Source organism: Colossoma macropomum, unplaced genomic scaffold, assembly GCF_904425465.1.
Source record: "Colossoma macropomum unplaced genomic scaffold, Colossoma_macropomum, whole genome shotgun sequence".
Taxonomy (NCBI): Eukaryota; Metazoa; Chordata; class Actinopteri; order Characiformes; family Serrasalmidae; genus Colossoma; species Colossoma macropomum.
Genome location: NW_023494789.1, coordinates 49,369,868 through 49,392,300, shown reverse-complemented (window position 1 = coordinate 49,392,300; position 22,433 = coordinate 49,369,868). Strand labels below are relative to the sequence as shown.

Below are 22,433 nucleotides of genomic sequence, written 5' to 3'. Positions count from 1 at the left end.
ATAACTGGTTAACTTAAAATTGAGTTTATTAAATGTCTGATATTAAGCTGACAGAAGAAAAATGTGTGTTTTACATTTGTTAACTTATCTGAAGTTCAGTGAATGTAAAATGTTAAATTAACCTTGTATTTTTTAAGTTAAAAACTATCTTTAAGTAAAAGCTATTTTTGCAGTGTGTCTGAACACTTTTATCAGGGGTGGATTACTGACTGGGTCGGTGCCCAGGAGCCCAGGGGCCTCTGATTGCCAAGGACTTTGCAGGGTCTCAGACCACAAGGCCCCAGGAGGCTCAAACACTTGGAACAATCCACTGCAGATGCAAACAGATGAATGAACAGCCATTGAATAATTATAACTAAATGAATGAAATAAATAAAGAAATGCTCTATCAGACCCTTGTGGTTTTATGTTATTATTAATTTGTGGGATTTTGTTGTTGCCATTCCTTTAAGGCGTTCAGCATTCAAATGGTATGTTTTAGATGGTATGTGATAGACTGACAATTTAGCATTTCAGCATTTGCTACCAAAGTCCATATATGTGACTTTACTCTGGTTGACTGAATGGAATTGCAAGGCATAAAAGTGACTTTACATGGTCTTTAAAGTAGGTGTTACGACCCCTGGTCGTAATATACCTTTTGTGTGCCTTGTGCTGGCATTTTGTGTTTTCCCTGTTGCATGTCCCCTTATGTGCAGGTACATGATTGGCCAGAGGGGGGCGCACAGAAGTATAAAGGGTCATCGAGCCACCATCTTGGGAGACGTTCAGGGCTTTCTCCCCTCTGACTTGACCTGGAAGAACACCTGTCCAGACCAGACCAGCCCGGCACTCTTCACTTCTGTCTGCTTTGCTTTGCTGCTGTTGTTAAAATTGTGACTGTTTATGCTTTGAGAGCTTGGGGAAAGTAGGGGACAGGTGCTGTGTTGTTTTGGTTACCTTTTCTCCAGTTTAAGGTAGGGAGTTAGGGTAGCCTATATGTCTTTTGTTTCTTTTGTTTTTAGTTTAGTTAAGTTTGAAATCATTAGTTGTTTTGTTATTTTGGCTAAAGCTCATCCCTGAAGCCATCAACCCAGCTTGTTTGAGCCTTTAATAAACCTGTCATTTTCTGGTTTAAATGATGTTCGGTGTCTGGTCTGGCAGCAGGTCTGGGGAGAGAGCCCACTCTCATTCTCTGTTATGGCCTGACCCTAGACCGGGTCGTAACATAGGTGGTTGAAAGACTGTACTGTCCTACTGTGTATACTTCAGTGCACAGTGGCTATGAATTGAATTTATTCCGTTTATAGATTAAGACCGAAGTGTTTATTTGCTCACTCTACTCAACAATCTGATGGAAAACCTCCGTTTACATGCTCACTACAAGTAATCCGATCCAAAATTATGCGCATACGTAGAGCACCACTCAGTGTAGACGTTGCCATGACAACGAGCATCACGTGAGTCCAGTCAGAGTGAGACGAGCAGCAGTGAGCAGCGCTTGTGTTTTTAATTACTTTAAAATGATGTCAGACTGAGGAAAACGTCCTTCACATGTCCTTATTAAAGAAGGCCGAGAGGAAGACGTCGTGTTCTGAGACACATTAGCTGGACGCCCGTCCCACTGCCGTCCCTAATGCATCCCTAATGTAGACACAACCCTGATAGCAAGAGGATAGTGGACCACTGTTGGCCCACTGATGGCAAAGCTGGCGGTCCACTGGCATTTTGCTCAGTGTTTTCTGGACGGTCCACTGGTATTTAAGCAGAGTAATAGAAAAATATTCACCTATCATCGCTCATTTTCACTTGCAGTGCAATTAACTTATTTTTCCTTCCTTCCTTTCTTTAGTTATTCTAAATTAATTAATTTAGTGAATAATTTTAATCTAGCACAGTGTCAGCAACAACATCATCTTTTATAAAATCATTTTAGACCTAGTCATTTTTTTTCTCTCGGTTGTTTGTATATTCTAAGTTTATTTTCTAAAATAAAAGTCTGGATGATTAAAAACTAGTTAGAGCTTGCATCCAGGACAGTAATCTGGGTGGTCTGAGGGTGGAACAGCAGTGGTAAACAGCCAGCGGGGCGCCGACCTTATCAAGCCAGTGGACCGATATTTGCTGGCTATCTGGGAACAATACTAATCTGCACACTTTTAAAACAGAAAGTAACTAATTTGCATTGCTCAAAGTGCACATAAACACAAATAACGCAATATATAACATGTATATAATATGTAACATAATGATCTACCTCTGCTTTGTAAAGTAACCTAAATCTCTTTGTTTGTTGACAAAAACAATTTCAGCTCCTTTTGACTAAAAACGGATGGAAAAAGTACGCTGCTGACAAAGACCATCAGAACGATTGGGGTTAAAACCTGACATTTGTGCTTTCTACTGGGAATTGGCTTAATCTACAGACCACTAGTTTCCTAGTTTCCTTCAAGCTGTGATGCTGTGGGTCCTCCCCAGTTACCATTACACTCTGTCACTTTGTTAGTATTATTTATTATATCATATCACTGCTATGGACAATAACACTAGTCACTGTAATATATATATTCTTTAGAGATTATCCCTTGTTTAATATATTTGTACATGGCAGAGTTTTTTATTACATAGGTCCCTCCTGTCTCTATATTTTGTGTATATTTAATATATTTCAGTTTAGTATTTTCTTTTTGTATTTTTAGTTTTGTTTTGTCTGCACTGTGTTTAGTATGTATATAATGCTGTCCTGCTGTAAAGTGACTAGCTGAGCCTCCCACAAGCATTTCAACGCATGAATGTCCTGACATGTTGTGCAAATGACAAACTTGAAACTTGAAAACTGTAGGATAGCTTTAGATCCCATTAAGAAAGCATCTGGAATCCGTCCCAGAACACCTGTTAAACCATTAGGATCCCATATAGTGTGATATCAACCCATCAGGAAAGCAGAGATTACCATTACTGACCATTGGACACCAACAGGAACTTTTAGTGGTTTCTACGATATTTTTCAGCAGGGTAGGTGTGACAGCAGCCACGTGCGCCGCCAACGCTGGCTCGCGTGCAGGAATCCACCGTGTAGCGCGCGGGAAGGGCGTCACTGTGACAGAGAGATCCTCTCGGTTTACCGTCAGAGGTGGACGGCGCGCGGAGGGGGGCGGTTTGCAAACAAAGCTGCATTGAAAACAACTGTTACGTCGAGCTGACAAATGATTAGACTCGGGGCATCGAGGGAGGCCGAGCGGTGACCGAAAGTGCCCGAGGGACATGAGAGAAGCCGGAGGAGGAGAGCGCACGTGCGGCGTTCCGTCTGCGAGGTGAGTTGCATCAAACCACGAAGCTGAAGTCAGATTCCTCTTAGAATTTTCCGTTCCACCTTAAACGCGCCAGCAGTTTCATTTAAATGCTGCGGCATTTAAGGTGGAACGGCGAATTCCAATAGGAAGCCAACTTCAGCCTCGCCTTGGAAATCCTGAATAAACATGCACGCAAATATGCAAATGATTACGATAAATGTGATTAATTCCGTAACCTGACGTGTTCCAGTGGTTGACAATGTGGCAAAGAATAATAACTGACCAGGTCGTGAGCAGGAAGAAATACCCCCAATTTAACGCAAAACTAGCCGAAAAGGGTGAGTACTGACTGCTCTCAGTGTCGTGCTGTTTACTTTTCCGTTTTGCTGCCCCTCCAGCCCCCCACCCGCCCCAAACCTCTTCAGAGCAACATGGCAAAGAGCTCCTCTCTTTAAATATAGATTAAGTTGTACCTTAAGTGCAGAAAGCGCCTATAGACAGTCCTCCAGAGAAAGTGCACTCTGGGGTTTTTGCAGTTTTTTGCATGCTCTCTACGTTTCTACAAGCTTTTGCATTTAATTATCATTTAATACAGACCTAAATAGGCAGAACAGGTCTTGGTCCCAAACCTGATTCAGCCGGATTAAGACTCATGAAGAGCTTCTGGAGCTGAATCAGATATACTGGGGAAAATAAAGTAGTACACTGTGCAGAGTTCTGTGCTCCCAGCAGTGCCACGCGCTGCACAGGAACAAGAACAGAGGGAGATGTTTGAAGTTGTTTTCGTTAAATATGTGTTGTGAATGTGTTTATTTTAATGCAGCGAAATTTTCCAGGCATCTGAAAATTTTGCAGTGGCTGTGCATCATTTATACTGTGCAGTGGGGTCCAAAAGTCTGAGCGCACTCCTGAAAATGTGTCAAGTTTGCATTGCATTTCTAATGTGATGCTCTTTTTCATTACAAGCTCAACAATTTAAGTGAAAGTAGAATCTTTGAAATGTTTACATGAATTTCAGAATTTTGCAGTATTTGGTGGTATTTTACTTTATGACAGCATCCTCAAGTTTGTAAAAGCCTCAGATCATCATCAAATCTACCAGAGAGCTGTCTGAACATGAGCTTCAGTGGAAGGAATATGAAAAAACAAATCTGACCATTTTGTACAAAAAAGGTCTGAATGTCACAGATTTACTTAAATGTGAATGTTGACCTAGAAATAGAACAGAATCCTGAATGTAATGTCTTCATTTTTCTTCTCATAACGTTTCTTTGTTTAAAATGTTTTAAAATTTCTGAAGATTTTCATCTTCAGTGTAGACAGACTTTTGGACCCCCACTCTGTGTGGACATAAACATACACCCCTAAAAAATGGATCTTTAGGGGCTCTTTTGTAAAGGCAAAGCTTAAACAGTCGCATGCAAAAGTTTGCACAAACCCATGTTAGTTTTCTGAGTGAAGAACACATTTAAATATGACATTTTTAGTGCACAATTTCTGTTTATTTGCTGAATTTAATATATTGGAAAAAATGTATCATATTAAATCTGAGAGATGTGAAAATCTTGCAGTAGCTGTGCATCATTTATGATGTGCAGTGGGGCCCAAAATCTGAGTGCACTCCTGAAAATGTGTCAAGTTTGCATTGCATTTCTAATATGATACACTTTTTCATTACAAGCTCAAAAATTTGAGTGAAAAATGGAATCTGTTCACATGAATTTCAGAATTTTGCAGTATTTGGTGGTACTTTAGGACAGTGTGCACTCAAACTGGACTCCACAAGTTTGTGTAGAAGCCTCTGATAGGCAGATCAAATCCACCAGAGAGTCGTCTGAATACGAGCTTCAGAAGAAAGAATTTGAAAAAACAATCCTGACCTTTTTTACAAAAATTGACAATGTTACAGATTCGCTTAAATGTGAATATTGACATAGAAATAGAGCAGAATCTTGAGTGTTTCTTCTTCATTTTACTTCTCACAACCTTTCTTGGTTTAAAATGTTTCAAAATTTCTGAAGATTTTCAAGGTGTGCTCAGACTTTTGGACCCCCACTCTGTGCGAATATAGTGGACCTCCGGGAGAAAAAACTACATGAAAACTGTCAAATATGGACCCTTTAAAAAATCCTTTAGACATTGATGCTACACCGAATGCCATAAACTGTAAGTAATGTTACCATTACCAAATAGGCCTACAGTTTGCCAAACATTAGGGACGCCTATCCTGCAGGTGAGCTCAAGTCAAGTCAAAGTTTATTTATACAGGGCTTTTTACAACAGGTGTTGTCACAACATAGCTTTACAGAAAAATCCAGATCTGAGCCCCAATGAGCGTCGCCAATGGCGACAGTGGCAAGGAAAACTCCCTAAGAGCAAGAGGAAGAAACCTTTAGAGGAACCAAGACTCAAAAGGGGAACCCATCTTCCTCTGGTCGACACCGTATAGGAAACAATAACAGCAAAGAATGAAATTTGATCAGTAATATAAGATACAGAAAAAGGGGAAAAGCAGGAGGAGTTCAACACTGTTTACTGAAGGATTATATGGTGGAAACAGTACAGGATAAGGAGCTGTCTGTCACAAGACAGCAAATTATTGTACATTTGTAATTGAATTGCTCTGCACAGTATTGAGGAACATGTCGGCAACTGCAACAGGTGAGATTTAAAAAGCTGCCAAAGGCAGAAATGTACGTCAGGTTAAGTAATTCAGAATGTTAACCATGATGGTATTTCATGTTCAGGTTTATCAGTTCAGCCTGTTATTGCTGTAATAAAAATGAGCAGCTGCTCACCTGAACCGTGACAGTTTACCTACCAGACTGTATCACTCAGCCGTGAGCATTTCAGAGGTTCTCTGTGGAGATGCTTTTAGTTCTACTACAGAGAACCCTTTGAAATGACTAGTGTAGAGGTTTGAGCTTGAATCATGAAATAATCAACTTCAGACTGGCCAATTCATATAGTACACCTCCTAGTATCTACACTCTACACAGACCATCTGTTTCTCTGCATACTCTGTTACCATGTTCTTCAAAGGTCAGGACCCCCATGGACCCTCACAGAGCAGGTACTATTTGGGTGGTGGATCATTCTCAGCACTGCAGTAACACTGACGTGGTGGTGGTGTGTTAGTGTGTGTTGCGCTGGAACGAGTAGATGAGACACAGCAGTGCTGCTGGAGTTTTTAAACACCTCAGTGTCGCTGCTGGACTGAGAACCGAAAATATCCAGCCAACAGCGTCCTGTTGGCAGTGTCCTGTTTTGATGATGCCTATAAATCTGTGGAACCATCAGCCAATATATAGTTCAGGCCCAAGTTCAAATATAATAATATAGGAGATTATTGTAATTCTACAGTAACATGTAACTGCATCACAGCAGTTGTGGGCAGTTGACTGTGAAGTCACAGTAAACAGCTGAGGTTTTACTGTTATTTACAGTCAATATGCTACAGTAAATACAGTGAAAGTACTTCACTGTGATTTTACAGTGTACACTGGTCAGCTTAATGATGTCATAGGGAGTCTGCCTTGTTCTCTTTTGGGATAGGCCTGTTTCTGACAACAGAACAGATTACAGCTGGATGTATTGCGTTAAATAAATAAGCACACTTACAAATATATGCTGACATTTACAAATACATTTATAAAGCTAATGCATATGATGTGATACATCTGGACTGTGCCAGTGTCATCCATAATTCATGGACACGATTATGCAAAGAAGAACGTTAAAACACTTTGAAACATTTCTTACATTAATCCAGTTTGCTGTGGATGGTAATTCTCTGTGGTGCTGTTGCTGCCCAAGCAGGAGATTTACCTAAAACAGCCAACAGTCGCTGTGTCCTTTGGTTGGTTTGTAGACATTTTTATATAAACAAGCCCAAAATATGTGTACGCACAACTCACAAGTGGCTATACACAACATATTAGGAACACCTGTTGTAACGCATGCAGCCCTAATGTTTTGTATATTCTGTGTTTGTCATGCAAGAAAACAAAGTGTGCAAAAGTCAGAGACCCTTCATCCATTTAATTTCCACTCAAAACAGCCATTAAAGAGTTAAATTCATCCATTTGTCAGTGTCAGGAAAAAAATCATAAAACAGAAAATTACAGACAAGCCTCAACAACGAACTCCACATCTCAAGAGTTCAGTCTTAGAAGCTGGTTGATGATTTTCTGAAGTAATCAAACACATTCAGTGATGTTGAGGTCTGGACTCTGGGGTGGTCAGTCCATTGTTCAGCTTCTTTGTTTGATGTGTCTGTCTCCTTTTCTCAGTGAGGTTCTTTTTGATCAGCTACACATCCTTTCAGACCCACAGCGCTGAGTCGTCTTCTCACAGTGGAAGGATGGACAGAAACACCTGTGGATGTTTTCGGATCTGAAGCAGCTTGATTTTCTCCTCTCTCTCAAAGATGAAAGCTTTAACCCTTGTGTGGTGTTCAGGTCTGTGGGACCCATTTTCAGTGTGTTTACCAAAAGAAAAAAACAATGCCATTTATTATTATTTCAACCTCAGATTCTTGGTCTTTGTTCATTTTCTGTGAAGAACATATAAAATAACCCATTTTCAGTGACGTCACTCTGTTCACCCCCCACACATTTATATATTACACGTGTTGTTGGGTGAACCTGCGGGGAGTAACAGTGTGGAGGTGCTGTGTTCTTCACTCTGTTCTCCTCCTACATGGCCTGCTGTTAGTGTGTGTGTGTGTGTGTGTGGGAGGGTGGACAACATGGACAGGCTGCTGACTGGCTACAGCTGCTAAAGGAGAACCCTACGCTGGACACTTGTGATATTTTAAACATCTGGTATTTTTACATAAATTGTTATGACTGTATTGATTTAAAAAACAATAATGCGGTGGGTCCAGCAGACCACTGAGTAACAAACACATCAACACCACACATGGGATAAGAATCTTTCATTTTTTGAACTCCAGTTTCGGATACAGCTCCTTTTTTTGTACTCCCTTTCTTCTTCATTATGCAAGTGGATTATCTTATAGCTAATATCCGAAAAATCCCCTGATAAGTTGGAATAATTTATACTTAATGACCATTTTGAGTGGACTTTAAATATATTAATGGTGGTCTCTGATTTTTTGCACAATACTGTACCAAAACCTGTTACCTAATTTATGCTAAATGTTAAGAGTCATCTCTTTATAATTTGACACCAGCATGGTTTTATTGACATTACTGTGAAATTTGCATTTAAATTTTCAGTGAGCTGCCTGGCATACTTTTTACAAGATGTAAAATACAGGGTGATTCAAAAAGATTTATCCAATTTCAAAGCGCCATATTTTAACAACCGTGAGGCGCTTAGGAACCAATCACATACCAAAGAAGAGGTCATAGAGTTTCTGACTGTCAGTGGAAGATGGCTCCCTTCAGTCTGCGAGGAGATGAGACTCCTGAGCAGAAAGCGTTCTGCGTTTTCCACTTCAATAAGAGTGAATCCGTCATAACAGCAGTGAACCTCCGACAGCTCAGAGTGTCCCTTGTTGGTTCCACAACACTGCATGATCTCCGAAATCGCACTGAAAGAGCCGTGAGTGCAGCGACACCCGACATGCTCAATCGAGTGTGGGATGAATTTGACTATGGTGTTGATGTTGTCTGTACAGCTGGAGGAGGTTCATATTGGGACCTTGTAAAATTACATCAAACTTTATGCTCATTTAAACCCATTTACAATTTACTGCATTGTTCTGTAACGATTTACAAGTGAAATAAATCATGAAATCGGATGAATCTTTTTGAATCACCCTGTATGGCCTACCTTCTACATACATACAGTGAATTGGATTATATCTGTATGTATGCAGCTCTGACAGGCTGTGGTTTATGCTTCTGCAGAAAGGTGCAGCATGGTGAAGAGGAATCTCCCCAGGTGGGACCAGGATCCGGAGGATCGGCTGGTGAACATCAATGTGGGTGGCCTGAAGCACAGTTTCTGCTCCAGCATGCTCCGGAAGTTTCCAGACACGCGACTGTGCCGCCTTCTGTCCTGTGACACAGAGGAAGCCATTCTGCAGGTTTGTGATGACTATGATGTTCAGAAGAAGGAGTTTTACTTCGACCGGAACCCTGGCCTCTTCCCTTACGTCCTCCATTTCTACCAGACCGGAAAGCTGCACATCATGGAAGAGCTGTGCGTCTTCTCCTTCTGCCAGGAGATCGAGTACTGGGGCATCAACGAGTTCTTCTTGGACAGTTGCTGTAGTTATCGGTACCATGATCGCAAGCTGGAAAGCCATCACAAGTCCTGGGATGAGGAGAGCGATGTGAGCAGTGTGGACACTTCCGTGGATGAGATATCTGACCTCAACAAGGACATTCAGCATTTCCAGGACATGCGTTGTGGTAATGTTCGGAAGTGCCTGTGGCTGACCTTGGAAAACCCAGGATATTCCATCCCAAGCAAGCTCTTCAGTTTGCTTTCCATCAGTGTCGTGCTAATGTCAATTGCCACCATGTGCATCAACAGCATCCCAGAGTATCACATGTATGATGAGAACGGTCAGCAAATTGAGGACCCAACCATGCAAGCTTTAGAGATTTTCTGTATCTGCTGGTTCACTTTCGAAGTGGTGACACGGATGCTTCTCGCCCCAAACCGTCGAAAGTTTTTCCTCCTTCCACTAAACATGATTGACATTATCTCAGTGGTGCCCATTTACATCACGCTCTTCTTTGATCTGCTTGCTGGTGGCGAATCTGAGCTTGGGAACTTAGGGAAACTAGTCCAGGTCCTCAGGCTGATGAGAATCTTCAGGGTGCTGAAGCTGGCCCGACATTCAACAGGGCTGAGGTCACTCGGCGCTACTTTAAAGGTAGGGTAATCAAAATACATCATCAGGGGAATAATAATAATCTTACCTGGACATTACAGTCCTAAAAGTAATGGGACCTAGTCTGCTTAGACCATACAGGTTTTCACAGTCAAATCAAACAAATGTTAACCAGTGATATGTTTTATCTCCCCCTCCCACCGTCCCCACCTATCAAAGAGAGAAACCGCTCAGCTAGCTCATAGACCAGTGGTCGCCAACTCTGGTCCTGAAGAGCGCCCTTCCTGCACAGCCTAGTTCCAGCCAGTTTGCCACACCTGTTCAAGATAATCAACCTCTTCCCAAGTCCCTGATTGGCTAGATTAGATGTATTAGAGTGCAGCTTATTGGATACAGAATGGAACTAAATGCTGCAGGAAGGTAGCTCTCCAGGACCAGGGTTGAAGACCACTGTCATAAACCCTCCCTGATACTGTGTTTCTCTTGGAAACACATTATGCTACACTGTTAGAAATAAAGGTTCTGTTCAGGTACATTTTTTGTTCATCAAGGTACAAACAGTGTAAATGTTCCCTCAAAGGTACAACAGTGGTTGTTTTTTCGTAACCGAATGTTTTAAATCAGAACAGTAAAATAAAAGCCTGGAGACGAGACGGGGTGTGTGGAGTCAGTACAGCTTAGAACATATCATTTCAGTGGATTATGGTTCAGTTATGTTCCCTGACTAAAGGTACTGAGATGAACCCTTGAGGGTCCCACCCCAATGACAACAGGGGTACTGCCCCAGTGACAGTTCAGTACCTTTATTTCTGAGAGTGTATGAAATGAAAATGTGTTTTGATTTCCATTCAAAATCGTGTGTTGTGTAATGGCAGGTCAGGAGTGGTCAGGAAAACCAGTTTTAAGAAGGTTGTGTTCTATTTAATGGGACATGCATCCACAAGCACACAACTGACTCTGCTCTTATTGTGTAGGAAGAATGGCTTAGTCCCCCGCTTCCTTATCAATATTAGCCAACCATGTGTAGCTATGAGGTGAAGAATGCAAAATTGGGCAGTTAACTCCAAAAGGTGCAGTGGCTAGCTACATGTATTGTGAAGGAGGCATGTGTCATTCTAACAGATTGATACTTATTGGTACCTCATAATAGCAAGTAAAAATTGACAGTGATTAACATTGAGTAGGAAATTGGGCATAAAAATATACCATGGTTTGCTTATGACTTTCGTTGACACTGTATGGTTTCACTCAGTGCTGGAAGCCTTGTAGTGAGAACACTCATCTTGGGACTTATCCCCCTCTAACGCCCACCCCCAAATTCCTCTAGTCTGTACTTTTTTAACGTCAAAAGTACAATCAAGAAGACAAGCAGACCAAGCAAGCTAGCGAAACACTGTCATAAGCCAACAAAACTGTCTTCACTTGTAAGAAGTGATGTTTGTTTTTGCTGCATGTAATGTTTTCTCTGCACAAACACATGACACACATCAACATGCATAATTGGGAGTTTTCTGGGAGAACTTTTCAGCCAGACTAACTTGCGTTACATAAATGGGCTAAGACAGGCTTGTTGTCCCTCAGGCAATTGACAGTTTTCCAAAGTTATGTTATGTACTTTATTGCCCCAACAAGGGAAATTCATCATTTTGCTGCCTAACTATGCCCAATCTGGGAGCAGCACAGTGTTGCCAGCAGAGCAGCACCAACTGGGGCAGTGGGGGGTTAAGTGCCTTGCCCAAGGGCACAACCAGGCATACCTAGTCAGTCGTGGGATTTGAACCAGCACCCACTGATGATAATAAACATGGTGGCAGATGAAAATAACCAACGATACATCCCTCGTTAAATGGGCTTTGCTTGAAATTTCTGAGCTGTTAGGGCTACAGCCACGTACAATAGATAAGCGTCTGTCACAGCGGCTGTTCAGAGAGCTAATGAATGTTCCTATGGTGAGTAAGTTTCTTGTCTCACACTGTATGGCACAAGCGAGTGATGTTTGTGAATTTGCACGTAAGAGTCAGTAAAAAGCTACAGTCAAAAGCTTTGGAAATTCACTTAGAGTTTCTGGAACTTTTGAGTCTAACCCCCGTTTATATTTGGTGTACCAAAATTTCACACTCAGTTTGTTTCCACCCTAATAAATCTACGTTTCCACCCACAATTAGTCTAAAATTTCTTATGGTCATCTCTAGACATTATAAGATGACATCTGGCCCAAAGAGACTGGATCTCTCTGGAAATATCACACATGAATTCAAACAGCTCACTCTCTTCCCTGCTTCATGTTCACCCTTGTAGCACAGTTACAGAGAGGTGGGCATCCTGCTGCTGTACCTGGCGGTGGGCGTGTCTGTTTTCTCTGGCATGGCTTACACTGCAGAATATGAGGAGGACGTCGGTTTGGACACCATCCCTGCTTGCTGGTGGTGGGGTACAGTTAGCATGACCACGGTCGGCTACGGGGACGTCGTGCCTGTCACGGTGGCAGGGAAGCTAGCGGCTACAGGCTGCATCCTCGGAGGCACGCTGGTGGTGGCCTTACCCATCACCATCATATTCAACAAGTTCTCACATTTCTACCGCAAACAGAAGGCTCTGGAGGCTTCGGTGAGGAACAACAACAAGAAGAGAATGAGGATGAATGGGCAGGACAGAGAGGGGGAAGAAGGATCCGAAGGGGACAGTCAGTGTTTGGAAGATGAGGAAGAGGATGAAGATGGAGACAATGAAGGAGGGGTGGTAAACTACAGCTATGTACATCATCCGCTTCCAATGTCTTCATCTCAGTATGAGAGGAGAGCTCCACTCGCAAGGGGAAAAGAACTTTATCAGCTCTGAGGGTAACGCGTCTGCACGTCTAGACATACAAGAGTGCTTGTGTCCTAATTAATTATTGTCAAAATTGGGTCATGAATGATTAGGGATGTATTTATGCATTTTCTTTGCCAGAGTTTTCGTTTCACTACTCTATTGGTACATTGACAAAAACACTGAGATTAGGGCTGTGCTGTATTGAATCAGAGCAGTGAGGTTGGCCGTAGGCACCTAGTGGTTCAAGAGTGCAGCTTTTCTAACCGTTTTACCTTCACAGAGTCACGTACTGATTCAATAGACCTCTAAACTCATGTGTCATTCCATAGCCTGCATCATGCGTATATTAGGAACTCTGGGTCTAATCAAATTCTCTCTATGCGAGAAGTAACTGCTGTTTTGGAAAACCACCTCTGTCACACCTTTGTTGGGACCAAGGGCTATCTCGTTCAACCCCAAGCCTCCAACATAATATTATGAATAAAAGAGAAATCTTTTAATACTGACTAAGTGCTTATACTAATAACTGTTCTAAGTCTAAGTTCTCAAAAGATGTCAAAAGGAAAGAGTCTTCAGATGCTGAGTTTGTGGAAAGAGGGAAAAAGGCTTCTTCTTTATTCCAGCATTAAGTGGCACAGGGTCTCGAGAGACCCCGACTGCACAAATAGTGTCCCAAACAACAGTTTATATGCCATTTATCTGGGGTAGTTTGATATCCCCCCGTCTTACTTCTCAAATTTTGATATTAGCTAATTCTCTAATTGAACACTATTGTAAAATAACACCAGCTACTCAAACTGCAGCCTAAAACTGCCAAAGCAGTTTAAGTACCAAGTGGCTGGTTTGTGAGGAGTATTTTGGGGAGGTTGCCAGTCAGTCCACAGCAGTGTTAGCTTGTATGTGGCAATAGTCGTTTTTCAGCTCCTTAACCTCCTCGTAATTCAGAGGAGCTGGCAACGTTCAGAGGGTAAAACTCCTTACGGCAAAACATATCGGGTTCAGATCGTTGTTGACCACAGGGTGCGATTAGCAGCAATTTTCGAAAATGCCATTCATTTTACCCACAGAGAAAACCTGATTAGACCCAGAGTTTCTAATCTGAGCAAGACCCCGACTACAAAATGACAACACCACTTCAGAGGTCCATCTCAGTCGCATAGGAAGCTGAGATAACGTATGATTCTGTTCACGATGGTATTATGAGCCTGTTTCGGCCTTGATGAAGCTTTGTAGGGAGGATGTACAGCTGTGGGTGGTGATGTGGGTCTTGTTTTTCTGACTTCTCGTGACAGCTGGAATAATTATGGATAAGGAATAATTACAACCTAGTTCTTTGGATCATTTGATTCATTGAATTAGACAGAGTGAGAACTGGCAGATGGATGCCCTTTGCAGCAAGAATGCTCTGTTGGGGGCATTCATGCAGGAGGTGTCTCATGAACTTTGGTTAACTGGCTGACAGAAAAGAGTTTGAAAATAAATATTGCAATTTATAGTTCTTTATTTTAAATTATAATCTGCCAATGAAAACACATGTTTGCCAGTGAACGTCAAAAAATGTTAAATCAGATGAGAGAATGCTCTGTTTGAGCTGTCATGAGTAGGGCTGAATGATTAATCGTTTCTGTATTGAAAAGAGCGCAATTTTAAACATACATTGTACTTAAATATACGTCCTATTTAGAAACTTGATGTAATAACAATGAGCTTGTGAACTGGCAGACTGGCACACATTCAGCGATCAATCCTCAAGTCCAAAGAAATTAATGTGCTAGTCTTCTTGGCAAAAAAAGACCCAGAGCTTAATTTATAGTCTTTATTTATAGTCTATAATCATCATTGATATTTTTTCCCTAAATTATTTAGCCCTAACCATACTCATTCTGTGTATTGCAAGTGCACTGGTAGGTAATAATATAGATTTATTAAAGTTGCGTAAAAATGAGGGGAGATTTAACCCAGAGTGACATGCTAACTACTCAGCATCTGATTCATTAAACTGTTGTATGACATTGAAATAAGCACAGTTGATGAATCCACTTCTGCTACGTTGAAAGAAGCACCTGCTCAGTTGCATATGACAGACCCCTTTAACCCTTATATATATATATATATATATATATATATATATATATATATATATATACATATGCAATGCACCCTAATTTGTGCAGTTTTGAATCAATTAAAGGAAAGCATTGAACAGGCTGGTTGTAATGCTAATAAAAAAAATCCCTGTGCAGTCAAGGATTACTCTACGAGCTTGTTTACACCTTGCATTAACACGTTTCCTGTCTAAATCATATCTTAAATACTTTGGCGAACTGTGACTATTAGAGCTAGGCTTTCAATTTGGGCCATAAACGTCAAAACTGGGCCAGAACATGAGGAAAAAGCGCTATCGTCACTGTAGGATTCTACATCTTTGTCAGCACTGAGCTAATGGCGTTTCACATGAACATTTTTTGGCAGTTCTATATTAAACACAGACATCTGAAGCTTCTAAAAGACATTCTTTGTTTTACTTGAAGTTTGTGACAAACATATTATATATTTTTCACCTTGTAGCACTTTTACTGTGACTTAGTAGTGAGCTCTGGTGTAAAGCTGCCGCCGCTGTTTTCCATTTCTAGCAACACACTGATTAGGCTGCCACTTGTATTACCAGTCAAAGATGTATCTAGAACTTCCGGAAGGCCTAGAGTGATGTTTCATGTAAAATGCCTTCGTGATTGATTTCTCTGTCACTGCGTAATTATGCCAATGATTATTTTGACGTGTTAGGACTTCTTTTCATTTCCTAATGTCCTCACTAATAGAAGAGCTTGCTTAACTATATCTATGTAAAACAATTCCTGATTGGCCAAGAATTTTAGGAATTTAAACCTTTTGTTTCCGTGCAAAACTTGGAAACAAAAGTAGTACTGTAACACTTGCAGACTTTAAATGCATGCATGGTTCTTCTTAATTAAAATGAACTAAAAATTACAGACATGTATTTTTTAATTCCCAGAAATCATTAGACCTTCTCTGAAGGCCTAGAAGGCCCCGAGTGTTCCCTGCTGTTGTATTGATTCCATTTATATGTTTCACTAAAATGGATTCACAGTGTCTCCAGATGTGATCTGATTTTACTTCCCGCACAACAGATACGTTGTTTCTGTTTTCCTGGACAGACTGTGTATTCAGATTTCAATAGAACGCAGTTTAAACAGGCAACTAATCATCTCTGTGATCAGCACCACTGCTGTCCAGAGGACTTTTTAGACAAAAGAGGGAAGTTAAGACTTATAATTACACATAGAAACCGCATTACGTTTACACTTGCATCACATGTGGTCAAGATCCATCTCTGACTATGTCTGAATGTGGTTTGAGTGATCCAATCATAATATGATCACAGTGCATCCTGCGAGTGTTTACACCTGGTCTTTCATATAGTAAAATCTGAACGTGGAATTCAAACATAATCCTATCAGTGAATGTGTTTACATGCACTCAATAATCTGATAACTCAGAAAAAAAATCTGATTTTGTCAGTAATCTGATCAACACGTTTACATGCACTTGAGTAATCAGATAATGGGAAACTCCAGGTCTACATGAGTCAGGCAGTAATCTGATTTCTTCCAACCAGCCAATAAACTCACAGAAGAAGTTGTGATGAAAACATAACTTCATACCGCAGTTTTTTTAAACATCGTGTCACTTTACCTGAAAATATGAACATACATCATCTAGAAGATGAAGAATATTCAAATCCTTTACTGAGAAATTGGTTTCAGCGCCGCTCCAACAGTGTTTTGCTGCGTCTCGCGACATCCAACATCTGATCTCGCACATGTGCAGACTGAGAAATCGGAGTAAGAGTTTACATGCACTGAGAAATCTGATTACTGAGCTAAAATCCAGCCTCTGTATCAGATTTCTAGATCGGAGTATGGTGTTTACATGACCATTGCTGAAATCTGATTATGATCGGATTATTGAGTGCATGTATACGTCTCAATGAAAATGCTTGTTGATTCAAGGTGTAAACAGCTTCTTTCTTGTACAGTTGAGATCTTCTTAGCCTGTTAAATCTGCCATGATTTTGTGTCTGATTCTCAGATGTTTGTCTGTTTAGACTTTTACTACTCATCTTAAAGAATAATGAGCCAAGAAAAAGACCAAAAACTGCAAGATCTGATTTACATGTGCAAATTACATTGTTAGGTTACGTTACATATTTAATGTTATTGATATTGATGATTTTTTTTTATTTTACTATATATAAAGTATTTCTACTAAATTGCCAAATTATTACTCTCATGCTATGATGCCAAAGATGATACTGATGTATAACCAAACTGACATTTGCATGCGCCTATTTTATGATCAGATTTAGATGTATGCAGCTTTGATGAATGAGCCAATGTTGTGTGTTGCCAATTTAAAAAAAAAAATCACTTTCATCATGTTTATAGATGTTTTTAGGGATGTGCACAGATACTCAAGAACTTGGTTAACTGTTCAAAGTGCCAGTGTTTGAATACTGAGGGGAACTCTCAGGGCCTGCTGGGCTTTCAGAGAAGGCCTGATGATTTCTGGGAACTACATAATGCATGTATGTAATGTTTAGTTCAGTTTTATTCAATAGAATCATGCTTACATTTAAACTATGCAAGTATTAAATGACTGCTCGCCACAGCTCTGTGTTCATTTCAGCTGAAATACTTTTTCTTTTGTGTTTTTTCCTTCTGTGTGGTTGACATTCATTCATAAGCCCAGTACAGATACTCGAATATTCAAATTATTCAGAATGCCCATCCTTATTGTGCAGTGTTTTAATATATTCACACAAATAAGCTTTTTGTTTCCTAACCCTTCTGTGGTGTTGATGTGTTTGTTACTCAGTGGTCTGGTGGACCCACCGCATTATTGTTTCTTTAAATCAATCCAGCCGTAACAATTTATGTAAAAATACCAGATGTTTAAAATATGTGTCCAGCGTAGGGTTCTCCTTTAGCAGCTGTAGCCAGTCAGCAGCCTGTCCATGTTGTCCAACCTCACACACACACACACAGACACACACACACACACACACAGACACACACACACTAACAGCAGCCATGTAGGAGGACAACAGAGTGAAGGACACAGCACCTCCACACTTTTACTCCCCGCGGGTTCACCCAACACCATAATATATAAATGTGTGGGGGGTGAACAGAGTGAAGACACTGAAAATGGGTTATTTTATATGTTCTTCACAGAAAATGAGCAAAGACCAAGAATCTGAGGTTGAAATAATAATAAACCACATCATTTTTTCTTTTGGTATCCATTGAAAATGGGTCCCACAGACCTGAGCACCACACAAGGGTTAATGCCTATCAGCCTGTAATTGTAGTATCATAACAGCGCCCTCAGAATTCAGTTTACAGGCAGTGTGTCACTATTTCACAGTGAAAACACTAACCTGTCTGTTCAAACTTCACGATTAAACTGATGCAGATGCCATGCTCTGCAGTATTCAAGCTGTACTGATGTGAACTGCTTTGAAGCAAAACAGTTTAAACGACACACATGCCTGCACGCTTCTTTATTGCACATCATTTATCTGACGCATGTCTAACGGTTTGAAATCAGTGGGTCTTTTTGCATTTACCCCCCTGTCTGTGCACTAATCTGTCCCACTAACCAGCTCAGTACAGAAGAATGCAGTTATAATGTGCACTGCTTTTACATGAACAACCAAAAAGATGCTGTTCTACTGATATTCTGCTGACCCTCCCTCTAATCAGTATTAGCACTGCGGTTTATTAATGATGAAACCCTAAACCATTTGATGCACCTTCCACTGACCACATCAGTACAGTGGCTGAGTGACTGCACAGACCATGCTGACTACTACAGTACCTGAATAACCCTGAAAGGCTTGAAATGTCCTCACAGACCAGAAGGACAGCAGAGCAGCAATTCAGTTCCACTGCAGTGACTCAGAAAACGTGCTGCCTTTAAGACTGTGAGACTCACATTAGCTCAGCTCACCTGAAGGACTAAGTAGTTCTAACGGTTCCATAAAACTCGTGACTTTATTACAAACAAAATGGCCTCTACTGACCTGAATCACTGTTGAAAAGCTACAGAGGCTTGTATTCCTTTTTATTCTTTTTTTCTGATGTCATTCGTTACAGTGTTGAATCACGATAATCTGAAAAATGGTTTGTATGTTTTTTTTTTACTGTATGACTGCAACAGTTTTGTTTTCACCTAATAGATGTATGTATTTATTTATTTATTTGTTTGTTTATTTACTTGTTTTTTAATGACACTTGGTTAGCATGGTGTTCCACTCCTCAGCAGGCTAATTAGAGCTGGGAATCGATCCCAGAGTCCAGGCATTTGGGAATGGAGAGTCGACTCCAAAGCTTTGGCCTCCATTCCTCACAGATATGTTCAGATTTGTCCTCAGCAACATGATGTTGTACTGTCACTGTGTAGACAAACTGGAAAACACATCCTTCCAAAACACATATATGAAAACATAGGTTGTATTTTTGTTTCTTTCCCCTTTGGGCAAAGTGGAAAACAAAATGTCTAAAATTTCTAACATAAAGTGGCTCACAAACAAAATGTTTGTAGTAAAATCAGAAGCCTCACAGAAATGTTCCACTTTGCTGGTCATTGTCAGGTTTGGACAGAATTCAGATGCTTGCAGACCAAACTGAAGTGAAATATGCTTATTAGCAAAATCAAGGTCAACCAGTCCAAAGTCAGAAGCCAAAATGAGAAAACAGTAACCACGAGGGCAGTCCAAACTTCAAAAAATTCAGAAAAGAAGGTCAAACCAGAAATACCAACAATACAAAGAGGGCTAGGCTAAAAATGAGGTCAAAAACAAACAAAGCAATGGTCATACACGGAAAAGCAAACTAAGAGACTAGAAGGCTTGGTAAGACTGTGAAACAAAGGCAATACTTCAAGTATTCACAAAGTGAAAATGATAATTTTTTGGCTGAAAGACAAAAATGGTTTTTGACCAAAATAAAACAACTAAATAGGCCTAAAACTAAGTATCGGAATCCAAGATTTTACAAATAATTGTAAAGGTAATGAAATGGAGAAATAGTGATTGAGGCACTGCTTCCTTTCTTCTCTCTCCTACGCCTGTCAGCACAGACACATTCAAACAAAATAAGCTGCGGCAGATCAACAGTGAAAATATCAGCCATGTGCAACTATTTTACTGTTTCTATGATTGTTGAGTATCAAAAGGAGATACAACACCTAAGAACTTCTCCACGACAGGTTTGATTGCATCTGAAAACAACATCCCACTCGAAACGCAGAAAACAGCAAAACAAAGAATAAACCGAAGAATAATTTAATTCGTTGTTTTGGATGGCCGACTGTTCTCTGTTGTTGAGGATTTCTGGATCTGTAGCCATCATACTGTAATCTTTTTGTAAGTTAATTTATGGAAACTGTTTCTATTTATCATTTGCTTTTTGGCTGATCGTATCCTGAGTTTTTATTTTTAGCTTCAGCCACGAATTTTCATTTTAGTGCGTCACCAGCAAATACACTTTGGTGACGTTCTTCACTCATGAAACCTGAAAACACTGCGAAACCAAATGCATCACAGAAACGCACCAGCCATAAACAAGACGCCATTGTTTTCCTGGTTTTGAATTGGCATCTGTTCACGAGTCCTCCTGGTAATTTCCTGGGAATTGTGCTAAGTTAGGTGGCGATGCAGGCCAAGTCAAGTCAAAGTTTATTTATTTAGCGCTTTTTACAACAGGTGTTGTCACAAAGCAACTTTACAGAAAAATCCAGGTCCGAGCCCCCATGAGCGTCGCTAATGGTGACAGTGGCAAGGAAAAACTCCCTAAGAGCAAGAGGAAGAAACCTTGAGAGGAACCAAGACTCAGAAGGGGAACCCATCCTCCTCTGGTCAACACCAGATAGCAAACAGTTAGTATAAAATATTAGAATACAAAACAGGGAAAAACAGGTGGAGCAATGATTAATTAGTTTTATGCAGCAGCAGCAGCAGCAGGAGGGTCAGTTCATGCAGGTGAGGTTTGCACAGCTTTGTACAGCATGAAACTCCATGATGGTCAAAATAGATCAGCTAACAGAGATGGAGCTCTGGTGGCTCCCATGTGGCGACTCAGGCAGACGTCGCTCAGGGGCTCAAATAGAGAGAGAGAGAGGTAGAGAGAGAGAGAGAGAGAGATTAACAGGATAGGTCCATTTATGGAGAGATATTAGAGAGTAATAGTGCAAACAATGTGTTCACACTTAACAACTGTCTGTTTAATTCCTGTTTAATTCCTGTTAAATTCCTGCGTCCATGCATTAAGTCCATGCATTAAATGGCTGACGTCTTGATTTTTGGAATTGGGAATCAAGAAGGTTACTGTGTTGAATCGATTCTGCTGATTCCCATTCCTTAGAATTGGAATTAGAGTCGACTCCAGAATTTCTAGAATTAATCAGCCCTGCTAATAAAGAACACCTTGCTTGAATTTATTTTAAAATGAATTTAAACACAACTGTTTACCAGTTGACCAACTGGATATGAATTGAATAATTATACAAAGAATAATTTGATCAGGACTACACATTATTACCACAACACTCAACATATTTCAGAGTTTATTTGTAATTAGGACGTGTCCATTATTAGCCCTGCACATCGATTAGCATAAGTAGAACATGGCAGATTATATGGAAGTTTACAGCGCTGCTTTGCAAGTCGACGATCCCTGCATAGCCAACAAGCTAAACTGAACAGGTCTTTAAGTAGACCTTCAACATCTGGCTTGGTGTCTAGACGTCTCAGTCAGCTAGCAACTACACACACGTTTTCTAAAGCGCTTATCCTTCTACGCAGGGGGTGCTTTCGTTTCGAGCGGGATGTTGTTTTCAGGTGCAATCAGACCTGTAGTGGAGAAATTCTTGGGTGATGTTTCTCCTCTTGATACTCGATATGAACAGTGTTTGTAAATGTTTCACACAAAAACTGAAATAGTTGCATTTGGCTGATCAGGCATATCATTATGACCGCCTCCTTGTTTCTACGCTCATTGTCCATTTTATCAGCTCCACTTACTATATAGGTGCACTTTGTAGTTCTACAGTTACAGACTGTAGTCCATCTGTTTCTCTGCATACTTTGTTAGCCCCCTTTTACCCTGTTCTTCAGTGGGCAGGACCCCCATGGACCCTCACAGAGCAGGTACTATTTGGGTGGTGGACCATTCTCAGCACTGCAGTAACACTGATGTAGTGGTGGTGTGTTAGTGTGTGTTGCGCTGGTACGAGTGGATCAGACACAGCAGTGCTGCTGGAGTTTTTAAACACTGTGTCCACTCACTGTCCACTCTATTAGACACTCCTACCTTGTCAGTCCACCTTGTAGATGTAAAGTCAGAGACGATAGCTCATCTGCTGCTGCACAGTTTGTGTTGGTCATCCTCTAGTCTTTCATCAGTGGTCACAGGACACTGCCCACAGGACGCTGTTGGCTGGATGTTTTCGGT

The 22,433-nt window shown here is 40.7% G+C and overlaps 1 protein-coding gene across 1 annotated transcript; it reads left to right on the top strand.

The window, feature by feature from the left end:
• The first annotated feature begins 3,189 nt into the window (after positions 1–3,189).
• On the top strand, positions 3,190–13,206 carry si:dkey-43k4.5 (potassium voltage-gated channel subfamily S member 2). The gene is made up of 3 exons (XM_036569647.1): positions 3,190–3,293; positions 9,152–10,128; positions 12,385–13,206. Exons 2-3 carry the CDS (start codon positions 9,163–9,165, stop codon positions 12,922–12,924), a joined length of 1,506 nt encoding a protein of 501 aa, XP_036425540.1. The 5' UTR covers positions 3,190–3,293; positions 9,152–9,162; the 3' UTR covers positions 12,925–13,206.
• Positions 13,207–22,433: the final 9,227 nt, after the last annotated feature.

What these genes read in the sequence shown, in the direction of transcription:
- si:dkey-43k4.5 (XM_036569647.1), top strand. Translation starts at nt 9,163, where the DNA reads ATGGTGAAGAGGAATCTCCCCAGGTGGGACCAGGATCCGGAGGATCGG. An exon ending in CACTCGGCGCTACTTTAAAG is followed by an intron (nt 10,129 to 12,384) that starts GTAGGGTAATCA and finishes TCACCCTTGTAG; the next exon opens with CACAGTTACAGAGAGGTGGG.